General features: G+C 34.7%; 1 protein-coding gene across 1 annotated transcript in view; it reads right to left on the reverse strand.

Moving 5' to 3' along the window:
* ascc3 (activating signal cointegrator 1 complex subunit 3) overlaps positions 1 to 15,500 on the reverse strand; it is a gene marked incomplete at its 5' end in the record, with an annotated part of 88,994 nt that overhangs the window by 5,017 nt on the left and 68,477 nt on the right. Inside the window, 4 exons of the mRNA XM_016497978.1 lie at positions 2,688 to 2,839; positions 6,981 to 7,205; positions 10,401 to 10,535; positions 10,905 to 11,016. Coding sequence (XP_016353464.1) covers positions 2,688 to 2,839; positions 6,981 to 7,205; positions 10,401 to 10,535; positions 10,905 to 11,016 — 624 coding nt within the window. The remainder of the gene's footprint in view (positions 1 to 2,687; positions 2,840 to 6,980; positions 7,206 to 10,400; positions 10,536 to 10,904; positions 11,017 to 15,500) is intronic.

Genomic DNA, 15,500 nt, shown 5'->3' on the forward strand with positions numbered 1-15,500 from the left:
CCCATCGTATATTTTAAACATAAAATGTTACAAAAGATTTTAATGTAAAATAAAAACTCCACAAGAAAATGCCTCAGTTTCCAAAAAAATGTTAACCCCAACCATGACAATAATAAGAAATATTTCTTGAACACCAAATAAAATATTAGAATGAATTCTGAAAAGTACATAAAAAAAATCAATCAATCCTTTCTCTCTCGCTATATATTCATATATGAACAGTTATTTTAAATTCTAATCATATTTCACAATATTATTCACAATAATACTGTAAAAGAAATTCCCCAAAATCTTACCAACCCCAAACGTTTGAACAGTAGTCATGTTATGAGTAAATTGATATCATATAATATCAAAATATAGATATTTAAAAATATTTTATATCGTACAAAACCATGTTGTAATTCATCAATATAGTCAACGTAACTAATATGAAATAATAAATGTAATAAAACAAAAGGTTTTGAGTCATTAATTTCATTATTTTTTTTAAAGATCATTCATATCAGAATTATAGCAAGATGTATCAATAAGTAATAGTTTTTATTGTAAAAGCATCAATTTTCCAAGCCTTTAATTGGCATGCAAACCCACTGTAAAACAACATGGTTGTCTTACATTGTAGTCAGTCCACTCGTGTATGTAGATTATGAGCTTCACCACACATCAGATGCTATGACACAAATGCTAGGATGCTCTATAACTTATAGGCCATTCTAGGGCATTCAACATTTTGAACTGAAAGGGCCAAATGATTCTACTGGCCCCAATCAGGGTCTTCTGGTTAGACGTACAGCAGGTATCTCCATTTGATTGATGAGATTCATGATAAGATTGTGCAGCAAACACTAAATCTGTGAGGTAAACAGCAGAACAATGGAAGGCCACACAGATGCTGTGGTCACAGCTGTCCTCAGGAGTGTGCAGACGATCAGCACCTCTGGGACACCCTGGATCAAAGCACCTGGAGACGTGACCCAGGAACTCCATCAGGCTCTGCAGCAGGACTGGGTTAACATCCCGTCACTGGCTGCTTCACAAGCTCTTTGTGTACTAGATGTGTCAAGTAGGGACATTTACCATTTACAAACAAAACACGTCTTTTATCTTGGAGCTATAGGATTGATCACGCTACATACAACATCTGGATTTGTTTACAGGTTATAAGATGCCTGCACCATAATTACCCCATTCCACTGAGCAAAGGGAAAATACAGTAACTTCACATTTGGTAATTTTAGTTATGATCTGTCCTGTGATAAGACAGCTGTGAGAAAACAGATATCAACTCTTTTATATGTCCTGTAACTGGTGACAGTTTTTTTTTTTCCATTTCTAAACACCTTTTTGCCTTCATTAGGATTTTGTTTTTTATAACTTTGCAAAGTTGTAAGATTATTGGAGTAGGCTTTAAAAAAAAAAAAGTATTTTTACTTCAGAATTTCACATTTAATGTTACTTGTCATTTCTTTTCCCCGTGAAATTTACTTGCAATTTATGAGTGAAAATTGTTTCAAAGTAAATCCTACATCAAATTGTTTTCAATGTTTTTAATTAATGACACTACAAAAAATTGCATGTTAAAGGGATACTCCACCCCAAAATGAAAATTTTGGCATTAATCACTTACCTCCATGTCGTTCCAAACCCCTAAAAGCTTTGTTCGTCTTCAGAACACAATTTAAGATATTTTGGATGAAACCAGGAGGCTTGTGACTGTCCCATTTAATGCCAAGTAAATTACACTGTCAAGGTCCAGAAAAGAATAAAAGACATCGTCAGAATAGTCCATCTGCCATCAGTGGTTCAACCGTAACGTTATGAAGTGACGAGAATACTTTTTGTACGTGAAGAAAACAAAAATAACGACTTTATTCAACAATTCGTCTCCTCTGTGTCTCTCCGCATCACTGTAGCGCCATTTTGGAGAATAACCACTGAACGCAAGCAGCGTACGCTATTCTGTGTCAGCCGCGCTGCACGGATGCGCTGTTTTCGTTCAAATCGTAAATACACGTAGAAAACGTATCCTTGTGTCACGGCTGACACAGAAGAGTGTACTCTGCTTGCGTCCAGCGGATATTCTCCAAAATGGCGCTACAGTGATGCGGAGAGACGAATTGTTGAATAAAGTCATTATTTTTGTTTTCTTCGCGTACAAAAAGTATTCTCTTCGCTTCATAACGTTACGGTTGAACCACTGATGGCAGATGGACTATTCTGACGATGTCTTTCATTCTTTTCTGGACCTTGACAGTGTAATTTACTTGGCAGTCAATGGGACAGTCACAAGCCTCCCGGTTTTCATCCAAAATATCTTAAATTGTGTTCCGAAGATGAACGAAGCTTTTACGGGTTTAGAACGAAATGGGGGTAAGTGATTAATGACAAAATTTTCATTTTGGGGTGGAGTATCCCTTTGAGTAACTATAAAAGAATCAGAAAAAATACTGTTTAAATTACTTCAAAAACGGTTAAAATGACATCTAATACTACCCAAATATATTGTTTTTTATACTGATGTTGGTTGAGCATAATTTCTAATCTCTATTATATCAGGATTCTGTACACAGTACCTGTTCTGGAATATTCGTGTAGGGACAGATGTTAAAATGAGTGATGAGTGTTGATGAAATAAGGATGTACAGTAACGGACCCGGTACAGGATGCTTTACAAGTTTTTGTACCTGAAGACATAGAGATCCTGCTTTTGGATGTGAGGAAGTGTGAGCAGGGAGGAATCGTGAAGCCATCTGGCCTGAATGATCATCTGTACAAGGTTGCAAATGCTCAGCGCAGACACGAGCCATCCTTCATTCGCCACCACATCCAGCATAGCCTGCAGAGAGAACAACATCAACACAGTCACTACGCTTTAACATTTGGGGTTAATAGTTTTTTTGTTGTTGAAATAACAGAAATGGATAATTTTATTCAGCAAGAACATATTAATTTGATCAAAAGTAATATTTAAGATGTTATAAAATATTTCTATTTCAAATAAATTCTATTCTTTTGACCTTTCTATTCATCAAACACCACTGAAAAAAAATGTGTCATGGTTTCCACAAAAATAATAAGCAGCACAACTGTTGTCAACATTGATAGTAATAAGAAATGTTACAATATTTCACAATAATTGTATTTTTGATCAAATAAATGCAGCGTTGGTGGTCTTACCCACCCCACAAACTAAATATTACACAGTATAAAATAGAATCATGGCATTTGATAGTATCTTAATGCAAATATATTCCTACCTTTAGATAAACTATGTGATGCTGATATTGAATATAAACAATCAGACCACTAGGAATATCAATGAGTACTATTGGTATATCTTTATTTATATGTCAGCCCGTCTTCTAGATTTCCACACTCTCTCTGTGGTTCTGTCAGTCTCTCCTCCTCTATCTAAGGTTAAAGTTTGCTGAGCTCAGCTGCGCTAACACACTTAATTAATCAAAAAGTCATTTCCTCTGTAACTATGAGTAAAAAGCACCTGAAGAGCACCGGAAAGCCCTGCAAGTTAATCAAAATGCTAATGCAGTACAAATTAAAGTTGTGATTAACATTTCAAAGTAGCTGCTTGAGTAAATTGAGGACAGCAACAGGATGATGGGACAAACCTTTCCGTGAGGAAAGAAAGAGACAGACAGGCATTCAAAAATAATAGTAATTTTTCTTTAAAAAATAAATCAAATAAAGCTCAGAGGACTGACAATAAACAGAACGGGTTACTAGTCATCCAATGACTGTTTAGCAGGTTAAAGAAGTTTTAAATGATTTATTGAACGGTTTAAATGAAGTTAAAGAATTCATTTGTACATCAAGCTGTATTAGCGCTGAATAACTCATATAAAAATTAAATGTCCTTTTTTTTTATGTATGTGTGTGAAAGCTCTGCATTCTGTGTCGTTTATGTGATAAAGTATTGTAACCTTGAGTGAACCTGCTGTAACGTAAGACAAATTTCAGACTCAGTCTGACAATAAAGTGTATCGTATCGTAGGTAACTAGACTAGACTATCGTTTATATAGATTTTATTTATTTATTTTTTAATTATTGAAGACAGCGTGTTAACTAAATTGTTACAAGGTAATTTAAGGTCATTTTATTTACTGATATTACTAATTAGTGTCACAATTATAATTAATAAATGGCTATAAGACAACAACAACAACAAAAACCCTCTTAGAATATATACTGTGAGCAATCTGTCGATCCATTTTTTTTGGTAAGGACTGATGATAGTTTGGACATGACCGTAAACCAGCCTACAAGGCTTCCGCAAGAAACTAGTTGTTGTGAAAATTCATCGACTACTTTGTTTGAAAATCTGAAGTGAATTTACACAATTACTACTCCTTCAATATTTATGTTTCCATCCAAAGTTGCAAATTAAACTTATGTGGAAAACTAGAACATCGCATGACACCTCCCATGTGTTCAACCAGACAAAATCGTCACTTCCTGGGAAACTGGTGAAAAGTATCCATAATGAAATGAAAGTTGATGGACCAGTTATCCAATAGCATGATCTGATTTTTTGTTGCACATCAAGGAATTTATAAGATAAATGGACTTCCATTTTTTTTCTTATTGGATAAAAAAATAAAAATCACCTCAAATGAGCACCTAAGGTTTTTATGTGCATTTTAAGATTTTATGCTTATCGTGATGTTTTCATCCAATGTTTAGTAATGCGATGGAAATGTTGATGGAAACTTAGCTAAAGATGCCTAACATGTCTGTTTGCATTCATACATGTCACATTTAAATTGTAAAACATTTCTAACTTGAACGATTTCTAAAAGTATATAACTTGAAATATTTGAGAATAATTACAAAACCATCAAAAACAAAACAGCAATTTGAATTCTTGATTTTGCACTACCATTTCAAAGTTTAAGTAAATTAATACTTTTATTCATCAAAGATGCATTAAAATGATCAAAAGTGACAGTAAAAAAATTTATGTTACAAAAGATTTATATTTTAATTACATGCTGTTCTAAAGACTGGAGTAATGGTTGCTGAACAGATATTGTAGTTGTAAAAATATTTCCCCATATTACTGATTTTACTGTATCTTTGATCAAATATATGCAGCCTTGGTGAAAGTAAGAGACTTCTTTCAAAAACAACCTTTTGAATGATAGTGTATCTTCCTGTAATAACTCACACTTTGATAGTCTATAATTCATGGCAAATGCAGAGAGAGAGAGAGAGAGAGCAAATAAATATTCAAATGTGATCATCACAGCTGGGCATCATGGGAAGGGTTAATTATCTGACATCACTGCAGGATGAGCTCAGCTGTGTGAGAGACTGACTGCTATGAATGCATGGGGCTGCCAGCAACACTGCCACAGCGGGAACCCAGAAAAGTAACCACATCATGTAGAAGCATAGCCAATCACGCCCAGACACACACACACACATAGAGAATCACAGGCACTCGCTCTGCTCCGCACACATGAGCCGTTGGCAGAGCCGGACCGCCAGCGTGGACAATCTGTCCAGTCTCCGGCCGAAGAAAATCAAGAGTGCGGTCTCAGGCAAAGCCACTTGCAAACAGATCCGAAGGTGTGCCATCAGGCAATCAACATCAGGCTGCTTGGCCGGCTCAGGCAGCGCAGGCTTTTTTATGGCTGCCCTTGAGGCGAGTGTTTTATGACGTTCCAAACAACCTGACAGCAGAATATCCATAAATCATATCCACACTTCAGCCACTCTGTCCTCAGTGTGTTGCACTGTGATTCTGTTTACACGCGTCAGAATAACACAGGATGGCAGAGCACCATTAAGATGCGGTCTCAGAAAAGCAACTTGTTAGCTTTTGCAACACCCACCCACAAACACACCCACACTAACCACAGCAATAATAGAAAAATTAAGGTTGTGAATTCTTCTTTAAAAAAGGACATATATTTTCTAAAGTAAATCTTGTTTTGCTATTATTTCCTGCTCTAACACTGTATTTGCTAAACTGACCTTAACAGAGTAGAGTAGACCTGACAGACCCTGACAGTTTAATATTATAATCAAAGGGTTTAATTTCAGCTTGAATATCATTGCGTGTGACATAATTAAAGCAACAACTGATAATTTACCTCAGATCATGAAAATAAATGAAAGTGTGTTAGAAACACTTTCAGAGCGATTATTAACAGGAAATAAATGATCAAACATTGACAGCCAAAGCTCATCTGACATTAAAGCGTGCTTAGAATAAACAGAAAATTATGGTCCATTGGTGTGGAAACTAATATATTTAATATTATAGTTTCTGTTCTTGGCATGAATAGGCCTTAAGCCTTGAACCAAACCAAACAACTCTGTGAACAAATGACAAAACATTATAGCTTTATTCAGAGAAAAAAAACAACAACATCAACAACTTTATACTCATGCATATCAACACAAAAATCAAAAACATCCCACATGAACTAATGTTAGCTAGCTAACTAGTTAGCTATTGTTAGCTTCCCTAGTCTGCCAAAACTCAAGCCAACACTGCTTGCTGTGAATCTCATTTCCACGTGTCGCCTCTGATTAGTAGATCTCTCTTTAGCATTATGGGTAGTGTAGTTCTTTAACAAGAACACAATTCGCAATTAAGCACATTTTAAAAACTAAGATACATTTTTGGCAAAAATCTAGTTCAGTAGTGAAACAATTAATTTGAGTTTTATTCTAATGTTGCACTATATAAATATAAACAAACAAATAGGCAGTTGACATACAGTATAATGTGTTCATTGACATTTTTTACCAATCAACAAAGATTTCTATAAAGGCTTTATGTTTAGATTTCATGTCATCTATATACTGGATATGCGGGATATACTGCTATTATCAGAACAAAACTAGAACTGCTCCCGAGAATCTGTTCCCGAGTCAATGTAAGTCTGTAGATTTGAAAGAAACAGTAATACATAAACACACTCACACACAGATGAAGATAAACACACACCTGGCAGATGCGGATGGTGTTGTCTAGCACGGTTTTGGTGTCGGTTCCGTAGTCGCTGCAGGGCAGCTGTGCCCGGCTGAAGTGGGCCTGCATAAGCAGGTGTGTTTTGGTGTGCGCGCTGTCGTACGAGTGAGGGTTGACCTGCAGGGGGAGCCGCTGGGCCAGCTCGCTGTTCAGTTGGTCCTCGTTGTGGCGTACGGGGAGCTCGGCGTACTCCTCTGCTTCCTGTAAACACACACAAAGCATCCGCTGAACACCACTCACTCGCTTTTATGTCTACCCGCCAATCCACATCCAGCATATTCTATCAAAGACTGAAAAATGCCATAGACAGATTTAAACTATTACGATATTTTGAATATTGAACGACATCCTGTTGTAAAGGTAATGTCATAAAAACAAAATTAACAACTAGAATAAAGCCTGGTCATATTGCACACAATCCAGAACTGCATGTTATAAAAAATAAAAAATAAAAAAAAATGTAAAAAAAGCAGTTTTTCTATCATCAAAATGTAACAAGTCTCTTCAATGACTTTTCAGTTAGGATGATATCACGTCATCTTTTTCAACCTTCTTCTCCAGCCATCTGTCAAACAGCAACCACTTTTCACTATCCAATCAACTGCCAGTGAATAAAAGTCCAACCCAACCTTTTTTTTCTCAGTGAATATACTCTTTTACTAAGAAATATATTGCATTACTGACCCCCAAATCTCCAATTGTAGAAGATATTTCAATGAGAAACAGGAAGCAATGAGGCATATTCTTCTACCACTACCCGTTACTATTAAACATGTTTAAACCTGAGCTTAGATTTATCTCTCTATGAAGTCTGCACTGTACAGAATATAAAGCGAAAAAAAAAGTGATAAATGTAATTGGAGGCCAAACTGTTCAGTTCAGTTTGACTCCATATCTTTCAGTGACATTTACAGAGAAAGAAACATTACAGTTCTTTGAGCTAAAAAGCCTGTTTGCACTTTCTGTGAATTTCCAGGCTGCCCTACAAAACTTGGCTTAAAAAATCAATAAAAAGAGAGGTGAACCTCTGAAAATGAAATATTATATTCATTGTTTTATTGTAGTTATATAAGTCCCAAGATTGTTATACAATATATTAACATATTTTATATCACATTACAACTTTAAACTGTAAAAACTAGTTTAAACACCTTATTTTAATGTTTTTCTTTTTTAAAAGAAATAAAAAAATACTTTTTTGAAGATTTACTTATAATTTTCATACATTACATAATAATAATAATAATAATAATAATGTTACTTCTTAAATGCCAATATTCAATTCAATTCAATACAATTCAATTCACATTTGTACATTGCTTTTCACGAAACATCAAAACATAACGTTTCAAATTTCATGGAACATTCTAAGTTTTGTAAAAGGGGGGAATTATGCAGCTACAGGGAGGTTGTCAAATCGCAGGATATTTATTTTATGCATTTTTTTTTTAATGCGTGTGTTAATAGCACCATAGACACAGAGACAAAAAAAAAAACTGCAAAGAATTGCATATCAGTTTAACAGTTTATAGCTATGTTGTATTATTTTAATTGCTGAATACAACTGAGAAGGTCAAGACCATTGTGTTGGGATGGGGGAGCTCTTGTAACTGTGAGGGGCGGCCTTGACTTGGTGTCTAATTATGAACCCTTCCACGGTAATTAGAGGACAATAAGGGTGAAAGAGGGGCTGATGGGGGAGGCGTCATGTGGAGGGGTCATTTGTTGCTATTGAACGACTGGTTAGAGTGAAAATGGGGGTCCTGCCCACCTCATGTCATGCTTTTGTTAAGCAACCAGTGTGAGCGTTAGACAGCGAGATGTAATGACTGAGTGGTAAGTGGATAATCAAGCGGGAAACATATAACTGTGAGGATCAGTGATTTATCCCTGCTGCCTCAGGCAACATTACCACATTAACATGTGCTCTTTTCCTATTACTGACACACAAACACGCCGGCATTAAAATTCACAGGCATGACTCAAACCTTCTCTCATCTCTCAGACCTTCTATATTTTGACCAGTTCAGCAGATGAAGCATTTGTGGCGATGTCTTTAACATCAGGAAATCTGAGCTGGCCTCTAGTAGTTTGTTTGCCCAGGTCACACAGCGGTCAGTCACGGTCTCTGATGTCTTCTTTACTTACATATATATATATATATATATATATATATATATATATAAGAAACAAGAAATTGGAAGTTGCAATGGGCTTTTATGAAGAAACACTAAATTAAGCAACATTTTTGAAAGTTTTGAAATTTCAACTTTTAAATTGTGCCAATTTTATTAGTATTTTTTCTGATGTCCTTTAAATATAAAATTTCCAAATGAAATTTTTTTTTTAATATATTTCTTATAAATTTTAGAACTAATTAAATAAATGATTTAATCATGCTAAACAATTTCCACACATCAACAACAGATTTGAGTGGAAACCTTTTTACATTTGTGTATACAATTAAAAAATGTTTTTCTGGGTCAAAGCGACTTAAAATAATGGAACAGGTCACATATTTTTTTTTTCAAATGGCTTGAAAATAAATAACGAAGCTTAATTAACGTTTGGACAAAAATGCTGCTTATTCGACATAAAAAAAATATATATAAAATGCTTCATTTATTTCATTGATTTCAACCATGTCATCAATATTTGGTAACATGTCTAAAATTATAAATTGAATCTGTTATTTTCTATCAATAACCATTAAATAATCATCCAAAGGAAATATATTTTTTTTAATCAAAAACACAACAAAACCAAACAAACAAAAATGACAGAATGGCTAACAGGATTTCAGATCTCGCCTAATTTGGTAATAAAGTAAGATCTGTGCCTTAACTGGTTAAAATAAAAGATATGCGATTTCTTTTATACCACATTCGTGGAATTTCAATTTAAAGCATATTCCCATTACTTTTATATACTGAAGTTGCTCGGTCTCTAATCTCAACTGCTCTATCAGGACTGGTTATAAAAACTGTTCAAGAACATGTTTTAACAATCTTCTTTGAGAGTTTCCATCAGGTCTGCAGCGCCTCTACTATGAGACAGATGTCATGTGGTGAGGACATCAGTGAAGTGTGAAAAGCCTTTATGTCTCAATTATGGCCACGGCACTCTAGAGGGGCGTCACTCTAATGAGGCGAACGTAAAGAGCTGCTAATTTTCACACCAACCCTTAGGGGTGCAATTATGTGTGTGTGTGTGTGTGTGTGAGTGCTCAGCTGTATCCAGCCAAACTGGACTCATGGAATAATCATTAACTGTGTCAGGATGTTGGCCAGTGAAGGTGGTGATGCATTGGTGTTTAAAGTGCACCGTCCCTGAACGCATCAATGACCAGAAGATGAGAGGAAAGAGTGGATCCTTTCAAAATGAATGTTTGCTCACCGACAGGATGGCCAGCAGCTCTTGAATGGGCAGCTCTGGCTTCAGACGCTCTTTGAACATGCGGATGGTCTGGTGTTTCAGGTAATAGTAGGATGAGATGCGGCCGTACGTCAGCGGCTCGATGGTTTGCTCATCCTGAACAAAACAAGACGGTCACTGATTAACAAACCAGAGGTCAAAATACAGCCGTACAGCAGGCAGGTCAAAGATGAAATTCCCTGTCAGTCCTCCAGCAAAAAGACAACTTCTGGAACAACTATTAGCTTCATTCCAAAAATCCAGTGCTCTGCATCACTGTCTACAAAGGCAGCATTCTACATAAAATAAAACACTCTGCAGCAACTCTCTCAACGCTCACTCATGATACTGCAGTAGTAATATCTGAAAATAGCAGTAATAGTGAACAGATTATTATTAATAACTGATATAAGTAAATTATTATTAAAAAAAAAAACATAAAAAACTGGGCAGCACATAAAAATGTAAACGCTAAAATGACTCTACCTCCTGTATTTCCATGCAGTAGGAACATTCCAGATCCCTCAGACTCCTCTCCACCAGGTTTGAAAGGTATCTGTTAATGGTTTCATGGGTGATGTCATCCAAATTATAGTAACTGAGAGCAAAGAGAGAGCAGTTAAAAGTGGAAGAAACACACACACACACACACACACACACACACACACACAAAGTAGAATCCACTTATTATATTGGTTTTCAATATTGTACTGTAAAAAACAAACAAATACTTCTTGAGTACATTTAATCATTGTGAGTATCTTTAATAATGCATATCTAGTGTATCTAAAGATCCTTAAAACAAGCTAACAGCAAAATGTATGAAAGTATCTTGGATAAGATAAGATATGAATATATCTTGAATGTAAGTGTATTTTGTATTGTGGCACTTGCAGATATTTCTCGTTTTAAACAAAGACAAAGTATACAAAAAAAAAAAAAAAAAAAACCACCCAAATTATATTAAAAATAGATCCTCTAAAAAAAGCTTTAATTTCTCACACAGTTTTGCAAATCAGGTGAAGTTTTGATTTTGAAGAACGATTAGATATTTTTTACTGCAAAAAAGACATTAAGATTATTATTATTTGAAGTGCATTAATAATAGGGAAGCACTATTATAAAAAATGAGGCCAAAATCAACAGATTGATTGATTTATATTGTTTTTTTTTTGTTTTTTTACAGTTCACACTATAGCTGCACAATACAGAGAAAAATATAATAAACTTGCTGGATAATGCAATGCTGATATGAGGCACAATAAACCTAAGAGTAATGTGTCAAATCAATTTCAATTATTTTCAAGTAGATTTAAAGCCAGAAATAATGACACATTCTTAATGCATGTCTCCTGTTCTTCCTGGATATAGAAAACAGCACTCAAACAACAGCTCAAAGTGAACAGCAAATCTTTTACTAAAGTCAAATACTGTTAAAAGAATTAATCAGCATTAAGATAAAATCAAATTAAAATCGAAACAAAAAGTGCCTAATGAACAACAATCACATGTCTAGTAATTCTCTCCAAGCTGTGATTTTTCCACTGGCCTTCATAGCTTTGTAAGATAAGATCCTTCTTTGCTAGATCTGATAATTATTTTGGTATTTAATCATATAAATATTACAGAATAGCATTAAAAAAGTAGCATTAAAAATGTATTTAACTAATAGTCTAATTTTCTACTAGGGCTGCACGATTAATCGCATGCGATATTTAACGCGCATCTTATCAGTAAAGCCGGTCTGTAATCAGCGGTAAATCTCCATCACCTGCGTGCTTTCACATTGAGCAGCATTAACTACACAGAGCCGTTGTTCATGACCTTTAAATCAAAACATACTCATTATTTTATGACATCAATTACTGCATTATTTAATAAGAAAAACAGCCTAAATGTTATTTGTGTAGGCTATTTTATGTTTAATTTAATTAGAAGTAAGCAAACAGCGCCCCATTACAACTGCTACAGATTACAACTCCTTACTGAGCGGGCATTAGGACATGGGGAGGCTTTCACTGCTGCCACTGCATGTGCTATTACTGTTTACTCTTTCACACACCGAACACGTCATTCTGTACGTGCTTTCACAGATTAAATGCAGCGATCCAAAATAGTCAATCTAATCATCATTCAGACAAAACTTTGCTTCAAGAATGAGTCACACTGTTTACGTGATCTAATCACTAGCTCATCCTGAGCACATGTGAGTTAACGTATTCCTCTTATCGGCAAGACATATTGACATCATTTTTCATATCGGGCCGATGCCGATATGTACATTTAAAGCCATTATCGGCCGATTCCGATATCAGTCCGATAATATCGTGCATCCCTATTTTATACTGTTAGTGATACGTGCACTGGTAGGTGTATATACAAAAACACAACACCACCACACCTCCAGAAAAGCAATGCTACGCTGTAAATCATTCCCAGGTTTGCTGGAGAGTTAAAATCACTTCCATGCTCCGCAAAGCTCTAAGAGCCACCACATGAGATCCACACACAACTATGCACTTCATTAACTCTGAGTGACGGCAAACATTTCTCCTGCTGTGAGCAAGAAAAAAAGAAACTGCTCATTTTTTAGCACTCAAGCAATGAAGTATTAAGAACATGATCTGTGTGTGTTAATAATTTGCAAAAACAAATCATGGTGACGTAAATAAAGATGTCCATGTAAATAATGATCAGATGTCCATGCACACACACACACACATCTATTCTTTAGTGCTTTGTGTCCGGAAGGATAATTTACAGAGCCAGTTTTGGCTGGTACAAGCTTGCACAATGTGGAAATCTCCAACCAGTCAACAGGTGGAGAGAGGTGTCATGAAGGTAACTGCCTGTCAGGAGGCCTGATGTGTGTGTGTCAGTGTGAGAAAGGACATGTCTTTGACTAAAAGTCCACAGGTCTACAGACTCTTTCTGAATTTTTCATAGCATCGCATTATTATTCCACAGTTCAACAGCTGGTCTTAAACAAACCTTTGGGAGTTAGCTAAGAAAAGAACTGACTGTTCAGACAAACCACAGGGCTGCAGGTTCCACCCTTAAAGGATATGCAGAGCCGTAGGTGCTACACACCATAGATTATATGTAGAGCAGTTACTGCATTAGCAAGTAGAAAATCCAATTAAATTCAATCCAATACAATATTTTTTTCCTGCAAAATATGGTTTGTCATTAAACAACATCATTATCAAAAACAGACAATTATGCATACTGCAGATGAAATAAAAGTGAAAAGCGAGTATTGGTAAAAGAGTCTTGTAAATTATATTAATCATCAGACCACAGCCTCATTGTAAGCTTATAGTTAAAATGGTGAGACTAGTCATAGAAAACACAATAGGCTGGATAAAGAAGGTCATTCATTGCCATAAATGAACGATGAATAAATATTATTAAAAAAAAAAGAAAAATTTAATTAGGGATGTTAATTTGAACCGTTTTACGGTTTAATTTTACGGTTAACCGCCCGTAAGAATTTTGACCGATTAATACAATCAGTTAAACGGTTTAAAAAGCCATTTAATTATTTATTCTTTCAGTAATTTATCAAAATATTTAAAAAGGTTTGCTGCATGGTTAAAATACGCTATGCGTATAAAAAAAAAAAAGTGTTTTTTAGGGGGAAAAAAACATAAGTCGCGTATAAGTCGCATTTTATGATTTAATTCAGAAATAGGCCTAATGCCGACGCAAAATGTTTAAAACATTATAATAAACACTGTAAACATAGCTAGGCTATTTTAGTTGCACTCACTCCACAACAAATCCTTTCAATTAACAGTATTTACAAAAGAACAAGAATTAAAAATATAAGAAGCTATAGCAATATAAACGACAAGCCAAAACTAATTCATTTAGGCTAAAACGAAACTGAAACCAACGTTGGGTCTCTCATTCCACACAAAATCAAATGTTTCTTTATTCACGATGTATTTGAATGGCAAATTATTATTTATTATGTACTTCACTTGCGTTCCAATATCCACATAAAACTAAATATTTTGCATAACATCATGGCGGTACTGTGATAACACTTAACGGCACAGATTTTACTACATATTTTTTACTACATAATTTTTTACTACATTTTTCCATATGTTTGACTGACTGTATTTTATTATGATAATGAACAGGCTGCATTGTCAAGGTAGCAATGCTTAACTGTGTGCGCGCATGCGGCGCCGGCGCAATCACTTTAATTTTTGTCTCTCATACACTACTGTTCAAAAGTTTAGCAAGATTCTTCTAATTAATTTATTCCTGTGATTTCAGCATCATTATTCCAGTCTTCAGTGTCACAAGATCCTCCAGAAATCATTCTAATATGCTGATTTGCTGCTCAAGAAACACTCTTATTATCACCAATGTTGAAAACAGTTGCACTTCTTAACATTTTTGTAGAAACCGTGATACATTTTGAAAAAAAAAAAAACCCCAGCATTTATCTGAAACTGAATATATATATATTTTTTGTAACAATGTAAAAGTCTTTACTATCACTTCTGATATATTTAATTGCAGAACAATTAATTAATTTCTTTAAAAATATGTATAATAAAATATAATACTGACCCCCAACTTTGGAATGATACTGTATATGGTAATCTGCATATTTTGAATATTTTGTCATAATTACACTCCATCTTTAGCAATTTTGCTAAGTTATTTATTGTAATTGTTACTTCTCATACATGTCATTGATAAATATATTTGTCTATATTTTTAATACACCTAGGATGCCTCGGGGGTGAGTAAAACACAGCCTCATTTTTTATTTTTGGATGAACTAACCCTTTAATTCAAAGGGAAAACTACGTTTCCTACCACATTTACAGATATTTGTTCTTGTTTTAAGCATAAACTCACTAAAACTTGTTTAATTTCTCAGAAAATAAGAGTTTATTTCTTCATTTTGCATCTCTAATTTAAGGATCCTTCGATATTTGTGATGGAAAACAACAAAACTGAAGATGATAATCATTTTTTGCAATGCAAGCAACATCTAATGCCATGAGTTTGACTTTAAGACGTTCTTGAATTTAAGACCTTTTAAGATCTTAATTT

The sequence above is a fragment of the Sinocyclocheilus anshuiensis genome, unplaced genomic scaffold (genome assembly GCF_001515605.1).
Source record: "Sinocyclocheilus anshuiensis isolate Anshui unplaced genomic scaffold, SAMN03320099.WGS_v1.1 scaffold979, whole genome shotgun sequence".
Taxonomy (NCBI): domain Eukaryota; kingdom Metazoa; phylum Chordata; class Actinopteri; order Cypriniformes; family Cyprinidae; genus Sinocyclocheilus; species Sinocyclocheilus anshuiensis.